The 18,230-nt window shown below is 40.5% G+C and overlaps 1 protein-coding gene across 7 annotated transcripts in view; it reads left to right on the top strand.

Annotated features, from left to right (window-relative positions):
* The window catches only part of Pcnx1 (pecanex 1), a 145,354-nt gene that overhangs the window by 29,799 nt on the left and 97,325 nt on the right, over window positions 1-18,230 (top strand). For all 7 annotated transcript variants that reach the window (XM_075948287.1, XM_075948286.1, XM_075948285.1 and 4 more), the window contains exons 2-5: window positions 1,798-2,006; window positions 12,311-12,416; window positions 17,073-17,118; window positions 17,918-18,007. In XM_075948287.1, the coding sequence (XP_075804402.1) occupies window positions 1,798-2,006; window positions 12,311-12,416; window positions 17,073-17,118; window positions 17,918-18,007 (451 nt within the window). The remainder of the gene's footprint in view (window positions 1-1,797; window positions 2,007-12,310; window positions 12,417-17,072; window positions 17,119-17,917; window positions 18,008-18,230) is intronic.

Here is an 18,230-nt window from a genome sequence, read left to right as displayed (position 1 = left end):
CACTCCCTCTCTGTCCCTCCCTATGTCTCTCTCTGTGTTTATATCAGTTTCTATTTTTCTCTCTCTGCTTATATCTCCTCTCCATCCCTTGTGTGTGTCTCTGTTTGAGAGTGGCCTTTTCTGTTCAGAAGATTCTTTGGGGGTATTTGTTTTTATAGTGAATATTAGGTTTGTTAAAGATACAAATCAACTAAGAATCTTAAAATGTCCTTTTCTCTGAACATTTTAACCTTCACTTTCCAGAGGTTTACTTTTTGTATCTTGTTGTACCTTAAGATCTCTTTAATTTAAATTGAATTTATAAATTGAACATCTTAAAGTACTTACATGATAAATCTTACAAAATGATCTACATCTGATATTTATTAATTTAAGAAAATAGGTGTTTAAACAAAATCACAAGGCTAAACCAGTTATTTAGAACATTTTAAAGGTTCAGCAATTTACCTTTTCAATTATATTAATATGTGGTTTTTTAAAAAAAGATTTATTATTTTATGTGTGAGTGCTCTATCTGCATGCATAGCTTTATGCCAGACAACATGTGGTTGCTGGGAATTGAACTCAGGACCTGTGGAAGAGCAGCCAGTGCTCTTAACCTCTGAGCCATTTCTCCAGTCCTATGTAGAGTTTCTTAATCCAAGTATTTCAGAAGCCAAATGTACAACTGTTATTCCCATCCCAACATAAAAACTGGAGTGAGGCTGTGGCCTTTGTCTCCTTTCCTAATTCTCAGGCCACTTCAACAAAACCTACACCACATATTTCTGTTGTGAAGCTTCGGCTTGTCAAGGAAGGCTTTTTCAGTTTCACCGTTTCAGTCTGGGGCTTCCTAAGCTTGTTTGGGGTTCTGCATGGCAGTGGCTGAGGTTGAATCTGATGATAACCCATGAGGTTATCCTGCACAAATCCACGATGCTTGATAAGTTCAGCCTGATAAGTTTATGCTCTTTGACAGTGGTGACTGAAGCTTTGCCTTCCAAGTGGGCCTGGCCCCAAGCCTGCAGCCCTGGTTTTCGGGTTTCAGGTTATTTTATTCTTATATAGAGTGGGTCTCCAAGTCTTCAGAATAGGTGACTTATTTCAATTTACCCTTGATTGCCTTATTATTTTCTAAGTTCTTCTGTTCTTTTTAAAATAAAACGAATCTATTTTATGTGTATCAGTGTTTTGCCTGTATGTGCATGCCTGGCCTGGTGTTCATGGAGGCCAGAGCCATCAGATGGCCTGGGGCTAGAGTTATGGATGGCTGTGAGCCTCCATGTGGGTCTGGGAACGTCTGCAAGAGCAACAGGTTCTCTTAATTGCCGCAGCCATGTTTCACAGAGACATCAACAGAGACTGCTCACATATACAGGGTTATGCAATATCTTAGCTGTTCGGTTTGGATTATAAGCGCCGCTCCCCCACTCCCCCACCCCCAGACTGCGTCAGCACTCTGCAGTAGCAATGTAGTGTGGGCCACACAGGTAATTTTAAATTTTGTAGTAGATATAGTATTAAAACAAGTGAAATTATTTCCAGTAATTTTTAGCTAAGTATAATTCAAGTTTTCCTACCTGCACTCAGTTTAAGAATTGACATATCATACCTTTTTCACACTTAGTCCTAACTAAGCCACATTTCAGGTGTTCAGTAGCCACATGAGTAGCCTCTGTTTTGGGTAGTAGAGTCCTTTACCTTTGCAACTTAGTATTATAATTGTTTTGTGTATAACTTCATTATTTTAGGTACAGATTTCTAGAATAAGTAAAATATAAAGTATTCTAAAACACATATATTTCCTTTCTCTTAAAGGCCCTTCCTTCTTCCATGATTATAGTAGCAGTTTATTGTCCCGTGGTAGCTGCTGTTTTCATCGTTCTGAAGATGGTCAACTATCGACTACACAGAGCACTTGATGCTGGAGAAGTTGTAGATAGGCGTACAAATGAGTTCCCAGACCAACGAGCCAAAGCTGAACAAGGCAACTGTTCAACAAGGAGGAAAGACAGCAATGGTCCAAGGTAAGAGAGGAGTATGCCTGCGCCTGCCTTCTAGATCTAAGTGATGATGTGTGTTCTGTGTCCTTGTAGATGGGATGGTGTGTGCACAGCTGTATGTTTGCTCTCTGGTCCCTGTTAGCTTAAGGTTTTTAAGCAGCATTAGTCTACCACTGTAGATAGTGACAAGCGCACTATCTACACGTAGAACAGAAGAATGTAACTAGCGTGTTTGGAGGATCATCAGTACTCATGGCCTCATCACTGAACAGCTTACAACAGTAATGCTTCTGCATAACGGTCACACCAAAGACCAAGACACAGGAAACACAACTGAAGGAAAGTTACGCATTGTTTATAAATCTCAGCATCACAACAATTTACACATACAGAAGCCAGACAAGCCGGCACATAACTATAATCCTAGCAGGTGGAGACAGGAAGATCTTGTGTTCCTGGCCTCCCGAGTCTTATTCTGCCCCAGGAAAAAGAAAGAAAAAAATGCCCATAATTAAAATGTATATATAGCTTAAGAAAATTTTATATTGTATTTGATATAATCTGTATTTTCCACTTAATCTGTTGTAAATAATTTTCAGTCTTACATTCTTATAAGTACCTCTGTTGCTTAGTTATATTGTAGCATGTTTCCTTGGCGCCACCAGGGCTTTCTGTTTTTGACAGAGGGATCTAATTTATCTATATTGTCAAAAATTTCTTGAGATCTTACAAAGTAGTGCACACCACTAATGTGAATCTAACAAACAGTTCCTGTGTGAACAGGATGTATGTAAGTTGATTTGGTGCTTAAAGCAATTCTGTGAGGTAGATACTGCCAGTCATCCCTGAATCACAGCTGTGGAACTGAGGTAAGACCACCCAATAACCTGAGCGCTCAGATGGAGTCTGCTTCTAGCCACGCAGCATAGTATGAGTGATTTCAGGTTGCACTGTAAGGACAGTACAGTAGCAGAGGTCGCATCCATCCAGGCACCCATCTCTGTATGCCTCCCGCTATCGAAAGGCTTACTTCCTGCCTTTCCCTCAACCATTCTGCAGCCACCTCATCTGTTTACTGAGCAAGCATTTTACTCTTGTAAAAATTTTGCTCATTTTGGTGATCACAAACTGCCATTATTTTCCTTAGCTTCTTAAAGTTGGGGACCTTGATTTTTCCTATAGACTATTTTCAGCTCTTACATCAGTGTTTGGCACTGATAGTTACTCACTGATTGCAAATATTTGAAGTAGTAAAAGTGCTTTTTCTAAGATATTTCTAATGACATACACTGCCTTGTACAGATGTATTGTAATTTAACTTCTATTTTTTTAGATAAATTATTACTATTTTGCTTATTGTATGTCTGTGCACATGTACATGCCTGGTGCCTTTGGAGGCCCGAAAGAACTGGAGTCAGAAACCGTTGTCAGCTGCTCTGTGGTGCTGGGAACCAAGTCCAGCTTCTCTGCAAGAGCAACCTATGCCCTTGTCCGCGGGCCATCACTCTAACCGCCTCTTTGTAGCTATTTTAATATTTCAAATTTAAATTTTATTGTGAAAAAGATCACAGTGGCACTCATTTTAAATTATTGTATTTTAATCTTAATTTAACAGAAGTGTAATTATTGAAAAGGCTACATGTTTCTAAGTTCTCAAATGTCATTAAGTTCCCAAGTTTTGTTTTGTTTTTGTCATTTTAACCACTATAATCAATAATTTTTGGCCTCATTTATTTTCTTTTAGTAACACTGAGTATTTAGTACTCTGACAAAAATGTCATTATTGAAGTTTTAGATTACTAATGGGTTAGAAGTTTTTCATGTGTTACTTCTGTTTGTATTAATCTGCTGTCTATTTGCTATTTGTAGTACTGCTTTTTCAATGTTGGGATTTATTAACGATATTTTAAAATAGACTTTAAGCACGAGGAATGCAAAAAACAAAAACCAGGCCCATGGGAAGGAAGGAAGATATACCCCAGAGCATGAGTGTGGGCTCCTCTCAGAGAGGGTTGCTGTCAGTGATATTGCCATTAATTTGATGAAGATATATATTTATGGTGTTAGTCCTCTGTGGTCTGTGTCAGATAGTTCCCGGAGCTTTAGCATTTGCCTGTTTGTATGCCACAGATTATAGTATGTGCCGATTCATTGTTTATTAGTTTTTCCTTTACTACCAAGTTCTGTAAGAATGTCTCCCCAGTTATATAAATATTTGCTCTGATTTCTTTCTTATTTCTATTTTTTTGATTTTGCTCTTAAATTGTATTCAGTTAGAAAACATCCTAATTTAGTTTAGATTTGTTTGTCCCATCCATTAAATAATAAATCCATTAAATAAAAATATTTTCTTTCCCAGCAAGTTGAAATGCCTTTTTTCCTTGCTGCTGTTTTCATCTCACGTAGTGACTCCCCAGCCTGGCTGCCTGGAAGCCCAGAAGCTCACGTCCTCTGTCTCCAGAGTGGTGGAGCATTCGCCCATCTCCACCACTCGGCCTTCTTTGTATAGTGTAGATCCGTAGTGACTTAAAACCTAATGCAATGTATGTGAGCTGTGCAGGTAATTGCAGTGTTTAGGACCAATAAGAAGAACATTCATACATGTTTAGTGTAGATGTTAATGTTTTTCTTTTTCTGAATACTTTTGATCCACACACAGCTGTCTAAATCCCTTGGTTCACAGCTTGCAGATGTGGAGGCCAAGTTTATCTCTGCCAGGTTCTGTGCTCTGTTTTCTGCCTCGGTTCTTTTTTCTGTGTCTGTGTGTGTGTGTCTGTGTATGTATATGTGTACACATATATATGTATGTATATAATTGCAGTCCTATAACAGGCTCACTGTTTAGTACTATGAGTCCTCCTCAGTGGTTTCCACCCCTCAGTATTACTTGGCCATTCTCATGTGCTTATTTAACTTTTCTGGTGAGATGTGTACTTGCTTATTCTCCCCAAAATTTTTCATTGGAATTTTGATGATTGTATTAAATTTGAAGAAACTAAATCTTTCAAATAGGTAATTTTCAAGAATGTAGTAGAGATTTTACTTATTTTTATCTATTATATAAAATTTTATAAACTTAAAAAAGAGTTGTGCATATTTCTTTAGCTTATTACTTCCATATAAAAGGAAGATGGGCTTGAGGGCCATTAGCATTCTGGAAACAGAGCGTTTGAAGCCACACTCCCACAGGTTAGCAGCAGAGCACAGACTGCGCTAATCTGGGGTTTGCATTATTTCTAATCGTGTGGTCTTGGCAGAGTTACCTGAGCTTGTCAGGTGATGAGGCCAGTGGAAGTCCCATTCCGTAAGCTCATTATAAAGAATAAGCGAGTTAGTCTGTGTGCAGCACCAGGAATTGCCCTGGCACAGGGAACTGCTCTGTGATTGCTCTGGTTATGTGTAGTATGTGTTAGTGCTTCTGTTGAGTTTCTTTTTTTCTTTCTTTCTTTCTTTTTTTTTTTTTCAAGACAGCTGTAGTTGTTCTGATCTTGTACACCAGGCTGACCTCAAACTCACAGAGATCTGTCTGCCTCTGCTTCCCGAGTGCTGGGATTAAAGGCGTGCGCCACCACCTCCCAGCTTTATGTTTACATTTTCTTTATTTTAAAGAACTTATTGTGAAAATGTGTATGTCAAACAGTGTACCAAATATAAGGATAATTGAGAGACATAATTTAATATTCAGGTCAGTATGCAATCCCTCATCACACAGCTTAGGACAGAGCATTGTACAGCTGTGGAGAAGCTCATGCATCATTTCCCATTTCATTCATGTGGTCAGTACTGAACATTTGCTGGACTTTTTGGTTTCATGCCATGATCCTTATGGATGTCCTAAATGTATTTATTATTTATTTTGTGTACTTTGGGCTCTGCCATATTTCTCTCTGAGGGGCATTTTTTGCATAGGAAGTTTACTTATGTTAATGTTTGTAACTTTTATTTATTCACGTTCACCAGCAAACAATCTAGGGAGAGATTATGGCCTAGTCATTCCACTAGTGGCCATTCAGATTATTTCCAACTTTCTCCTCTGATAATATTATTGAATATCTTCTGGTACACTTATGCAAGCTGGTTCTTAGGGCATCTCTGAGTTCATCTTATTAGGTAATTCCAAGCTGTTTGCCAAAATGATTTCTGTCTATTAGTTTTCAAAGTCCTTATTGTTCCCTATCCACATGAACATTTGGTAATGGTGAAAATTTAACTTTTAGCCAGACACAGTGGCTCACACCTACAGTCCCAGCACCTGGGAGGTTGGGGCAGGATTACTGTGACTCTGAGATCAACTTGGCTGCAGAGGGAAACCTTATCTCAAAAGACAAGCAGCACTTTGCCATTCAGCAGTCTAACTGTGCTTCACTGTGACTCCAGTTGGGCCCTGATTGCTGCTGAGGTTGAACATGACGTTGGCAGCCGTTAGCTTCCTTTTCTTTCCTTTGCCCATTTGTGACGTGGGAAGCTGTCTTTCTTTTTGATTAGTTGTTTGTTTATTTATGCCATTGTTTTATTACTTATGTATGTTAAGCATCTCTGAGTTTGCATTTTTCTTTCCTTAAGTTTTCTTAGGGTTGTTAATACTTTCGTTGTTGGCTTGAGATTGGCTCTCAAGTCATACAGGCCAGCCTTGAACTGAAATAGCTGAAGATGGCCTTCAATTCTTGATTCTTTTGCCTCCAACTCAAGGTGTTGGCTTATAGACTAGTACTATGACGCTTGGCTCAGTTACCATGCTTCTTAAAGTTGATGTGTCTTTTGGATATTGTTGGTCTAGGAATTGAATCCAGGACCTGGGGAATGCAGGCAGATTCTCTACCAGCTGAACTGTATCTCTAATCCTTTCTTGGATTTAATAAAACAAAACTTAGCCTTTTTAGTAAGTGACATTTTTCTGTCTTCTAAAAGTATTCCCTGTAGAGTCATCTGATGTTTTTCTATGTTTTTTAAAACTTTGTTATTTTATTTTTGCATTTGAATTTTATATGAAATTACTTTAGTCAATAGTGTCATGTAAGGGGTCAGTGTTGTTTGAGTGACTCTTGGCTGGCAGCCACTGTGTTCTCTCTGTTAGAATGAACTCTGCACACAGTGGTGTGTTCCCGGCTGTCCTTTCTGCTGTGCTGCTCCAGTTGTCTGTGCCTCAGTCTGCTCATTACAGAAACTCTGTGCCCGGCTCTTGGTAGCCTCATTCCCGCTTAGGAGTACTGTAGTCATCTTGGTTGGGCTTTGATCTTTGATACAGACAAAGATCTTTGGCCTTTTTATTGGAATTGCTTTGAAAATATAGATTCTCTTTTTGAGTGTATTTATCTGTAGTATTAAACTTTTCTCTATTTTATTTTTCAAAATTCCATTTATCATTTCTCCATTAAAAATAATTTATTTTTGTTTTCTACCTGAAAAATTTAAAAATTTTGCTGTCTTTTTCTCTCTCAAATGTAGCCGTTTTTGTTGTATCTAGAAATCTTACTAAACTTGCCTGTCAATGATGCACTTCGTGTAATTTCTTGATTTCCTGTGTGATGACATTTTATTTTTACCTTTGTGATTAGAGCAGCAGTGAGCATGGCTGAGCAAGGATCTGTGAAGTAGACTGTTGAGTCCTTTGGGTGTAGCCAAGGAACTGTGTAGTTGGGCCATAGGGTGGATTTAGGTTTAGTTTTTTGAGGATTCTCTATCTTTTTAAAACTTGCCTGTTGAGATTTCTGCTGTAGGCTTTTGTTTTTACATCTCCTCTTCACTCTCCCACTTGTCTCACATTCTGTTCTGAGGGACGGAACAATCAGGACTCCATAGAGTTCCTATGTAGGCCACCGTGCTTGGTTCCTTAGGGCAGTAGTTTATTGCATGAGTAAGTAACTCTTGGAACCATTTGGATTTTCAGTGTCCTCTCTTATGTGATACAGTAGTTCAAAAACCCTTAAATCTTTACCTTAAAGAGTTAGACTCTTTAATGCCTGTATTGTATATTTAAAGTATGAGTAGAAATTAATCATTGAATTTAAAGATTTGGATGCTAGTATTCTGGAGACTTGTATTTTCTGTTTCTATAAACCAAACCTCCGTTTAATCTTTTTGTTTGTTTGTTTTGTTTTGTTTTGATTTGGTTTTTGTGAGACAGGGTTTCTCTGTAGCTTTGGAGCCTGTCCTGGAACTAGCTCTTGTAGACCAGGCTGGCCTCGAACTCATATGGCCTGCCTCTGCCTTCCTAGTGCTGGGATTAAAGGCGTGTACCACCACCGCCCAGCCATTTAACCTTTATGAAACTGGATTTTAGGCTAAGATCTACTCTGCTTAGAGACTTTTTTTTTTAAAAATCTACTTCTATTTTTATAAACATCATTAGAATCTAGATTACAATTGTAAAGTTAGCATTGTAAGGGTGTTATATTGTTTCTGACCAAAGCCTGAGCGTCAGCAGTTGATATGATAGTAATGATCCGAAACCTAGTTTGTGATGGCTCCCCTGTAATTCATGGTAGACTTCTGCTTCTCTGCCTTTCCTTGTACCTGGTTTGTGTTTTGTTTTGTTAACAGATGGGGAAATTAAGGCATAAAGGTAGAGGTTCCTTGAATTTGACATTGCTTGCTGCAGTGAACCCCTTTGCCTCTGTAAGAATTGTAAACTGCTGAACTCTACAGGTGTGTGTTGAGCACACTTTGCTACACCTAGCCAGTCTCACTCCTAAGGAACACTGTACCTCACCGGTCTGTGTGTCAGACTGTATTCAAGCCACAATTTAGGGTTGTGGAGAAGAGAGAATGATAGTTATTTCATTAGAGGATGTTTAAAATAAAGGAGGCATTCTTTCTTTGCCTTTTAGCTTTGTCCTTTTGTTTCTTGAACGTTTCCTTTCTCACCCTCACATTGACTAGGGACCAGTGTTTGGTCTGGGTCATTGCTTTTCATCTGGGAGTGATGCTGGCCCTGGGTGTCTGGCAATTCTAGGAGACTCTCCAGTTTTCACAACAGGGTATGCTGCTGGCATCAGTTGTGGGAGGGTAAGGACCAGAACGGCTGCCAGCCATTGTGCACAGCCAGTCCCTCACAGCCATGACTTACGGGCCCAGTGTCGACAGGGATGGCGTGAAGAAGCCTGCCCTAACTAATAGTTAATAGTTGGCAGTTGGGGACAGAAGAACCTCAGTGTCTGTTGTTAAAGGGCAGGACAGTTTATTAGAAAGTGTGTGTGGCTTTATATTTTATAGACCTGGTGTTCAAACACACATGCACCAAGTGTATAGCAAATAAAGAGCAGATTTGTCCACATACTGTAACTTCCTACGTCACCAGGTTAGCTTGTTCACTTGGAGATCTTCTGCTAGAGTTTACCTCTGTAATATTTTACTTTTTTATATGTAAAACAAGGATAGAAACATTTACAAATTTTAGGGAGGATTTCATCAGGAACTAAAAAAATAATTATTTCTAAAACTGGGATAGACTCATTTACATTATGACTGCTTGGATTTTTTAAAATCAGAAATAATATATGAAAGTGAGTGAGATAGTTTTGCCTCTGGCTGAAGAAGCAAATATCTGTCCATACAGTGGAGTGTTGTTTGGCCACAAGTATAAATGAAGTGTTGCATGTTACAATGTTACGTCAAGAGGAGGAAGCCATTATGTGCACCATACTTCCTATTTCTGTTGATATGAAATGCCCAGGTGGGCACATCTGCAGATCAAAAAGTAGGTCAGTGTTTGCCTAGTGCAGGAGAATGGAAAAGACAGAGAGAAGCAAGAGGTGTTTGCTTATGAGGTGATGAATGATGATGGTTTCATAACTTTATGAATGCCTAGAAATACTGAGTTATAAAGTTTAAGTGGATGGGTTCTGTGGTATGTGATGAAGGTAATATGTGTACACATACATGTATAGACAAACAAAACAAGAGGAAAGCTTCCATCCTTCCTCTGGTATTGAGTGTTTATTTTCTTAGTCTTCATTTTGCTCTGCGTCTTTTGGTTGCTGTGGGTCTGACTGAGAGGGTGCATTTTAATGGCATTACTGGGCGTTTCTGTGATGAGAGTCGCTACATTATATACTCTTAAGTTCTTGGTGTAGGCTTTAGAGCTGGTATGAATTAATACAGAACAGCTAACAACCTGGAACACATATATTCCCTCTCCTCACACAGGAGTTAGTGTACTGAATTAGCCGTGAACTTGGTATCTAGTTTCTAGGATGCTGTATTTATGTAGATGTATAACAGATTAGAAAGTTCTTAGTGGCCTAAATCCTTAAGCAAACCAGGAACACTGCCTTTAGTAAGAGAAGGAACATAAAGCAGACTGCTGCTCTAGTAATACTTGTAAAGATGCATTGCCAAGTGAGTTCCCTTCTGATGGCAGAGACGCCATCCAGACACTTAAGGGCTTTTTGTCTCACGATACTAGAGAATCTGCCTGTGGGGCGTCTTCAGGTGTCTCACCTCAGGACGCTGCTTCCCATTTTGGTATCCAGATTCTGATCTTTCAGTCAGTTGCTGCTGCTGCTGCTGCTGCTTGTTTTTAACTTGAGAGAGAGGACCTCACCATGGAGCTCTAGCTGGCCTGGAATTTGATATGTGAACCATGTGACTCAGATAGGCCTGCTGCTGCTTCCTGAGTGCTGGGAATAAAAGGTGACCACCTCCATTCTGGCCTCAGTGTCTGCAATAGCTCCAGGTTTTAAAGTCATAGCTTCAAGACTACCAGGTACATGGACCAGAGAGATGGCTCAGCAGCTGAGAACACTCGCTGTTCTTCCAGAAGACCTGAGTCTGGTTCCTAGCACCCAAGTGGCAGCTCACCATCACCTGTAACTCCAGTTCCAGGTGACACAGTGCCCTTCTCCTGTCTCTCCGGACACCAGGTGCACACGTGGTGCCCAGACATACACACAGGTATATTCACACACATAAAATGAAGACTAAAATAAAAATGGGCAGGCACAGAGAAATATATTTCAACTATGGGACTTTTCTGGCCTGACCCATACTAGTTTGAACTGGACTAATGTGCCTTCTCTAGAACTAGTTCGGTGGCCACAACTGGGCTGTTTCTACCGCCTTTGGTGGGTAGAGCTCATGTGTTGGAGTCAATGTAATCTAAACGTTGTGAGAGTTTGGGGTGAGGAAATTAGAGTGCTAGAAAAACGTTTTGATCACCAAAATTTTTTGGCTACCCAGGGATTAGATACTGGCTGGCAGGGTTTTAAACTTGAACAAGTAAACAGCTTCCAATAAAAACAGGTTGCTTTAAGAGTTGTGTTCTTGAGGAAACATAGACCATGTTAAGATTTTGAAATTTGTTAGTTTTTTCACCTAAGTTTTGCTATTATTTCTAATTAGTATATTGGGTATCATCAGCTCTTTGAGTCTAATACCTTACTCTTTGATTTTCTAAGACCTGCTATTAACCACTTTTTATCATTGGAATTCTAGCTCAGCAAACAAATCTTTGTTTTTTTATTTTGTTTTGGTTTTAGGTTTTTTGTTTGTTTTTGTTTTTTTGCTGTGGAGTCTCTCTGTCCTGAAACTGTTCTGCAACTCACTCTGTAGACCAGGCTGGCCTCTAATTCACAGACATCTGCCTGCCTCTGTCTCCAAAGTGCTGGATCAAAGGTGTGCGCCACTATACAGGCAACAAACATAAATTTAAATGCACAGGCTTCTAGTTCTTTACAGCAACTAGATCCCAGGTACTTTCCCTTTACTTACAAAACACAGCTGAGCAGTTCACCCAGGATGAGTCTTCCCTGGTGTGTGTGTGTCTGTGTTGCACAGTCACATGTGTCTCTGAGACATCAGCTCACGTGTTATCTGATTGTTTTCAGTTGGCCTCTTTGGCTTGCTCTTGGGAAACAAAAGGCAGTAACTTCTTTGCAAGAGTGGTTTTATGGCATGTGTCATCAATTATTTACTTTCTATAATTAAGGCCAGTTTCTTCTCACTGAGCCTTATGTGGACAGCTTGAGATAGGAATTGTGAGTTCCTCCAAACAGTGCTGTGGTTCTTAGATAGTTCCAACTTTCAGATTTGCAAACTAGTCCTCATTCTTTGTTTTACTCTTTGAGGAAAAAAAACAAAACAAAGAAAAAAACAGGACCCCTGTCAGGCCCAGTGGAGCATGCCTTAATAGCACTTGGGAAGCAGGAGAAGGTAGATCTCTGTGAGTTTGAGGTCAGCCTGGTTTACAGAATAGGTTTTAGGACAGATAGAATTAGTAGAGACCCTGCTGCAAAAACCAACAAGAGAATAAGAAACAGAACCTCTTGGTTTTACAGAGAACCCTTAACAAAGGAGGTTCATAGTTAATGACAGTTCTCTTTCTCTTGCAGTGATCCTGGTGGAGGGATTGAGATGTCAGAATTCATTCGAGAGGCCACACCTCCGGTTGGTTGCAGTTCAAGAAATTCTTATGCTGGTCTGGACCCAAGCAACCAGGTAGGAATGTGTTGCTGTGTTGTGCCCGGTTCCCTTCTCCTGGCGGTGGGGCTGTTGGTTGTTCTCCTACTTGGAGCCATCAGTTCATGGCTCGCTCTCTGAGGATCATTTTTGATTGATGTTTACTATTTGTTTTTACCATCTTTATTTGTTCTTATTTTTTAATTTGATTTGTATGGTGTTTTGCACCATGAATGTTCCTGTCGAGACATGAGGAGCACATCAGATCCCTTGATGGTTGTGTGCCACAGTGTGGTGCTGGGTACCAAACTCAGGTCTCATGGAAGAGCAAAGGACCTTCCTGAGCCATCCCTCTGCTCCCCAATTGGAATTTCTTCGTCGTTGTGGTTTTGATTGTTTTCGAGACAGGATTTCTCCATAGCTTTGGAGTCTGTCCTGGAACTCCCTCTGTAGACCAGACTGGCCTTGAACTCAGAGATCGCCTGTCTCTGCCTCCCAAGTGCTGGGATTAAAGGCTTGCACCAACACCACCAGGCAACTAATTGTTCTTCCTTACTAGCTTTTTCACAGCACTAATATGTGTTTGCTGAATGTGTACCACATGCTCTGTTGTATTTACTTTTGATGAAGCAGCTGTAAATGCCGTAGGACTCTAGCTTACCTGGCTCCATCTTCCCTACCTTTCCTTGTCCATATTGGAAACAGAGAAGTCTGCGTGGCTAAAAAATAAAAAAGACATACCCCAAATCTCAGTCTTGTAAATGCTAATGGTAAAGTGAGAAGTAGAATGTAAGTCTGCTTCTGACAATTGTAATGTATTTCTGTTGGGTAACTTTATTCTTGGAATGTAACTCGGAAAGTGTTTCCGTAGACAAGGGGGTAGCCTGCTGCATGTCTGACCTCAGCTCTGCTCGTCTGCTCTCACTTGTTCTGAGCGGTGCTGCTTCAGGCCAGGCCTTTCCCGCCTGATTTCTCAGCAGATCGCTGGAGTGAAGGGGGAACTTTTCACAGAAGAACTTTACCCCATTGTGGGGTTTCGGGGTCACTGTGTCAGTCCTTCTATCATGAAAGGGAGGCAGCCGATTTCCATCAGGGGCTAGCAGAGTACTCACTTCCTAATCTCACTCCAGGGCCCTTGTCACCTTCATAGCTCGTGATTGAAATGCTCTTTCCCCTCATGTCCCAGAGAGACACTCGGTCTCCTGTCCTACTTAACTCTCTGGAAACCGCCCCCAGATCCTCAGTGTTTTCAGACTGTGGTGTTGGCTCTTTTTGCACACGACACTTATATTTATTACGTTAGTTCTCCGTGTATGACGTGTGGCGAGTTGGAAGCCCGCAGAGTAGACTTCTCACTGCTCTGTAGTGTGCTGCCCGTGCTCAGCCCACTCTCAGTTCGTGGTTGCTAATTACCTTCCTGTGTAGATAATCAGGTTCTACAGATGGAATTGAGCTCAGCCTCTCTCTTAGCGGTAGCCAGCCTGGTTCTCTGGATGCTCGCTCACAGTCTTCACCTATGATGCCGAACACTAAGCAGCATGGTGAGATTACCACAAACTGAACCAGAATCTTGAATACATGTGCACAGTTGTGCTCCAAGTTTAAGTGAGTTCTTAGTAATGGTTTTTATTGTGAAACCGTTGCTCATGATAGAACAAAGAGAGTGTTAAGTTCTTTTCGTCATCTATGGAATGGGGAAATTTGGTATTTTTTAAAAAATGCGGAAAACGACTATTGAGACAAAAAGGCCGATTTCCATGAGAACGATTGGTACTTTGAAGTTACAGGTTGTACAACATTTGGAGTAAAGCCCTGCTACCCAGCTTCTTGTTCTTTTGGTTGTCTTATGCTTTCCTCAACTTCTGTGTATAGAGTAAATAACTGAATCCTTAATCACTGTGACTGTGTATTCTGTGTTAGCCCTGGCCCTCCTACAAGTGCAGGCACCGGCAGGTTAGCCCTGGGAGTTAGCCTATGTTCCCACTAGTGTTTGGAGAACCAGTCTTAATCTTTATTTATTTATTTATTTATTTATATTTATTTATTTATTTAAAGGAATTTTTAGGACAGGACTGGACATAGCAGGGGCCAGTCAGTCACCTTTGGATACCTGCCCTTGGTGTCCTTTCTGTTGATCTGTCTCTAACTGTCTTCTGGAGTATAATTGAAGCATTTGTACATCTAAACACATACTGCAGACAATTATGTTTTTCTTAAATTGTAATTCTTACATTACAATGAAAATATTTTAAGCTATTTTTTTTACTTGGTGTTTTAGACTTTATAATGTGTAATGTTTTCAACATAATTATTTTTACCTTTTAGATTAGTTAAAGTGAAGAAGTTAATTTAGGGTATTAGTCAATCCATGATTGCTACCAATATATACAGACGCACTTTTTCTTGTTTGTTGTGTAACTTTCCTACACGCCGTCATGGTTGTTTATGTGACTGTATTCTGTACCCAGTGGGACCATGTCCGTGTGGAGTTAGCACATCTTCTTCCCTTTGGCTCCTTCTAACTGCTTCTTCCCATCTTTGCTGTTCTCTGTCTTAGTCATTTCCCTCACTCCCCCTGGCCTGGGTGTGAGTCTGGAGGCTGCTGGATGCTGACTGGCACTGTCTCGGTTCTGTAGGTTGTCCTGGGCTCTGGGGAGAGTACAGCAGCTCCTCTCTGCTGTTGGAGACGGAGGGAGTAGTGGGGCAGGGGCAGAGGCCTCTCTGAGCACAAGGCATCTCTGTTTGGACCCCTCAGAGACTTTCCCCTTATATTCAGTCATCAGACCTAGGGCCTGTAGCCCTCTCTTGGTGAGTCTGGGATTCACTTCTCCTGGACAAAAGACATGGAGCAACATCTGGACAAAGTGGGGAGCTTAGCCAAGAAGAAGAACGGGCGCATTTGAGGATTGTGAGCAAATAGCTAAAACTCGATTTAAAAAGTTTATTTTCTAAGTTTAAATTTTCAGAAGGATATACATTAAATGATGTTTGTATATACCTTTTTAAAAATTCGATCTGGGAAGTGACTATGTGTTCATATTTCTGGTAGACAAAAATAATATTTTTATATAAATTGCCTAAACTGAACTGTTAAACATTTAAGAATGGAACTTTGTTATGCAGTAAAAAAAAATTAGGGGCTTATTTATTAATATTATTTGTTTTTAATTTTGGAAATAGGTTCTCACTATAAAGCCAGGCTGACCTCAAACTTGAAATCTTTCCCTTTCAGCCTCCCTTGTGCTAGAATTATGGGCTGGTGACATCATGCCTTGTGACGGTTTCCCTTCAGGGCAGTACAGTGCCTTATCATGTATTTAAAGCAGGTGTTGAGAAAGCCTGAGAGGATCAGGTTTAACAAACAGCCCCAAAATATTACAAAACTTAATGTGCGTGGTGTGTGTGTGCATTTGGGGTATGTGTGTGCCCACGCACCTGTGTGTGTCCATGCAAGGGCTGGCCAATGAATCCTAGAGATGTACTTTCTCCACCCATCTGGTGACGGGCTTGCAGAGCTCCCACTGTTGACACGGGTGCTGGGGATCCAGAGTCTGATCCTCCTGCTTGCACGGCACTTTGCCAGCAGTGTTCTCTCCAGCCCTGCAGAGCTTGCTTTTTATTGGTAGCATTGATTTTACTAGTTTTGCCTGTGTGTGTGTGTGTATTTTTTAGTTGCCTTTTCGCTGACCAGTTACTTACACATCGTAGCACACATCTCCAGTGTCTAGCTCACCAAGTCTCTGCTGTTGACAGCAATCAGTGGCCTTTCAGGTTAGCTCAGCCCCTCCTGCTCTCCCAGAAGTCTATGTATCACCTCTGCTCCAACTTTATTTCTTGTATTCTGCTGTTACAGTGACTTCATGAAAGGAACAGGGTGTGGGCAAAGTAAGGAAGGCATTGTATGAGTTAAATTGTATTTACAGTGCTGAATGTGCAAAACTGCTCAGAATCCATTGAAAACAGATTTACTGGGAGAGTTCTAACGCTTGCTGATTCAGTTGACAAAATCATGCTGTATTTTGTTCTCTTACTGTGTGTGTGGAATTGATGATATTTGTTTATATGGTTTTTATGGTTGTGTAAATAATGTGTATAGCATTTAGGGAAATGTCAGGCCATCTTGAATATAAACATTAAAGACACATCAGTTACATTTTAGTTTTCTAATTACAGTTTGTGCTTAGAATTCATTTTTTTGTATGATGGTTAGATTTTTTATTATTTTTAAATGTTCTAACTGGCTATAAAAAGTATTTTATGTCTAGGAACCAAGAATAGTAAAATTTTCTGTTGCTCTCTGTGTATGTTAGTATATTTTGCCCCTCAAACTTTGTGGTTATGTTCTCTAAGAAGTCTTAAGTTTATTTCCCACAGACTCAGTGTGTGGCTTTGCTTTGGTTTATAATACAAGCATGCCTGATATAATGTCAAAAATGGTCATAACTGTGTGCTGCAGTTTGCCTGAGTGGCAGATGTTTGGCTGCAGAGACTCCATCAGTCCTGAGTCCACAGGGGGCTCATCCACGTGTACCGCAACAAGCAGCTGTGCGCCTCTGCTAGTGCGTGTGCAACAGTGTCTCTAAGTATTGGTAAAGCAACTGACAGCATGCCAGAGAAGATAGCTTTAACAGTCTTGATGCTTTGGACTGGTGGTGTGTTAATTGGTCTTACTTCACCTTTTTGTCTTACTTTTAGATTGGATCCGGATCCTCTCGCCTTGGAACAGCGGCAACTATTAAAGGTAGACACAGTCTAACTGAGCATTGACTGACTATTCATCTTCTCTCATCGTGTAATAAAGACAGTATTCTCGAAATAACGTAACATTACACTGCCTGATTTAAATTATATTATTCTTTCACCATCTAAATATCACAGAAATATTTGAACATTTGTATTGTTTATAAGTTTTGATCTATAAGAAACCTTTTTGGTATAACCGGACATGCTTTCCTAAGTATGTGTGCAACTTGTGAAAAATTAATTTGCTATGAAATTTTTAAATGTGAGCATAATTGAAACATTAAAGGAGAAAACACTCTTTCTGTACATCTCTCTAAACTAAATTCACAATTTTGCTCCACAGCGCTGTAGCTGCTAACCTCCCTCAGGGAGGGATTTCCTTCATTTCCGGGTTCTCACAAGATATTTGGCATTTCTATTTAGACTCTGTTTTATTTTGTTTTTCAAGACAAGGTTTCTCTGTGTAGCCTTTGCTGTGCTGGAACTCACTCTGTACACCAGGCTGGCCTCGAACTCACAGAGGTCTGCCTGCTTTGCCTCCCAGGTGCTGGGATTAAAGGTGTGTGCCACCCCTCCCCCCGATCTGTTTTTAAAGAAGCTAACACAGTCTGCCATCTTGCTTGCATTCTGTGGTATTAGTTACATGGCCCGTGGCACTCGGCATGCAGTGCTTTCGCCACATAGTGTCTCCTGTTGTGCCGGAGCTGCTGTGGCTGGTAGGTCTCCCTCTCTGTGGCTGTTCTCTGCCGTCCTTTTCTGTAGTGTCATGTCCTCTTGTGTTTCTCTTATCTTTGTAGGAGACACAGACACTGCTAAGACTTCTGACGACATAAGCTTAAGTCTGGGCCAGAGCTCCAGTCTCTGTAAAGAAGGAAGTGAAGAACAAGGTAAGACATCAGACCTTGTAATGTGTGGCGAATTTAAGAAATACCTTACTTTTTTTTTTTTTAAATGGATGACGACTGCTCTGTCTGCACGTGTGCCTGACTGCCAGAAGAAGACACCAGATCTCATTACAGATGGCTGTGAGCCACCATGTGGGTGCTGGGAATTGAATTCAACCTCTGGAAGAGCCGCTAATGCCCTTAATGGCTGAGCTGTCTCTCCAGA

The sequence above is a fragment of the Microtus pennsylvanicus genome, chromosome 14 (genome assembly GCF_037038515.1).
Source record: "Microtus pennsylvanicus isolate mMicPen1 chromosome 14, mMicPen1.hap1, whole genome shotgun sequence".
In the NCBI taxonomy this organism is placed as follows: Eukaryota; Metazoa; Chordata; class Mammalia; order Rodentia; family Cricetidae; genus Microtus; species Microtus pennsylvanicus.
Note: the sequence above shows the minus strand (reverse complement) of the source record. Positions and strands in the feature narration are given on the sequence as shown.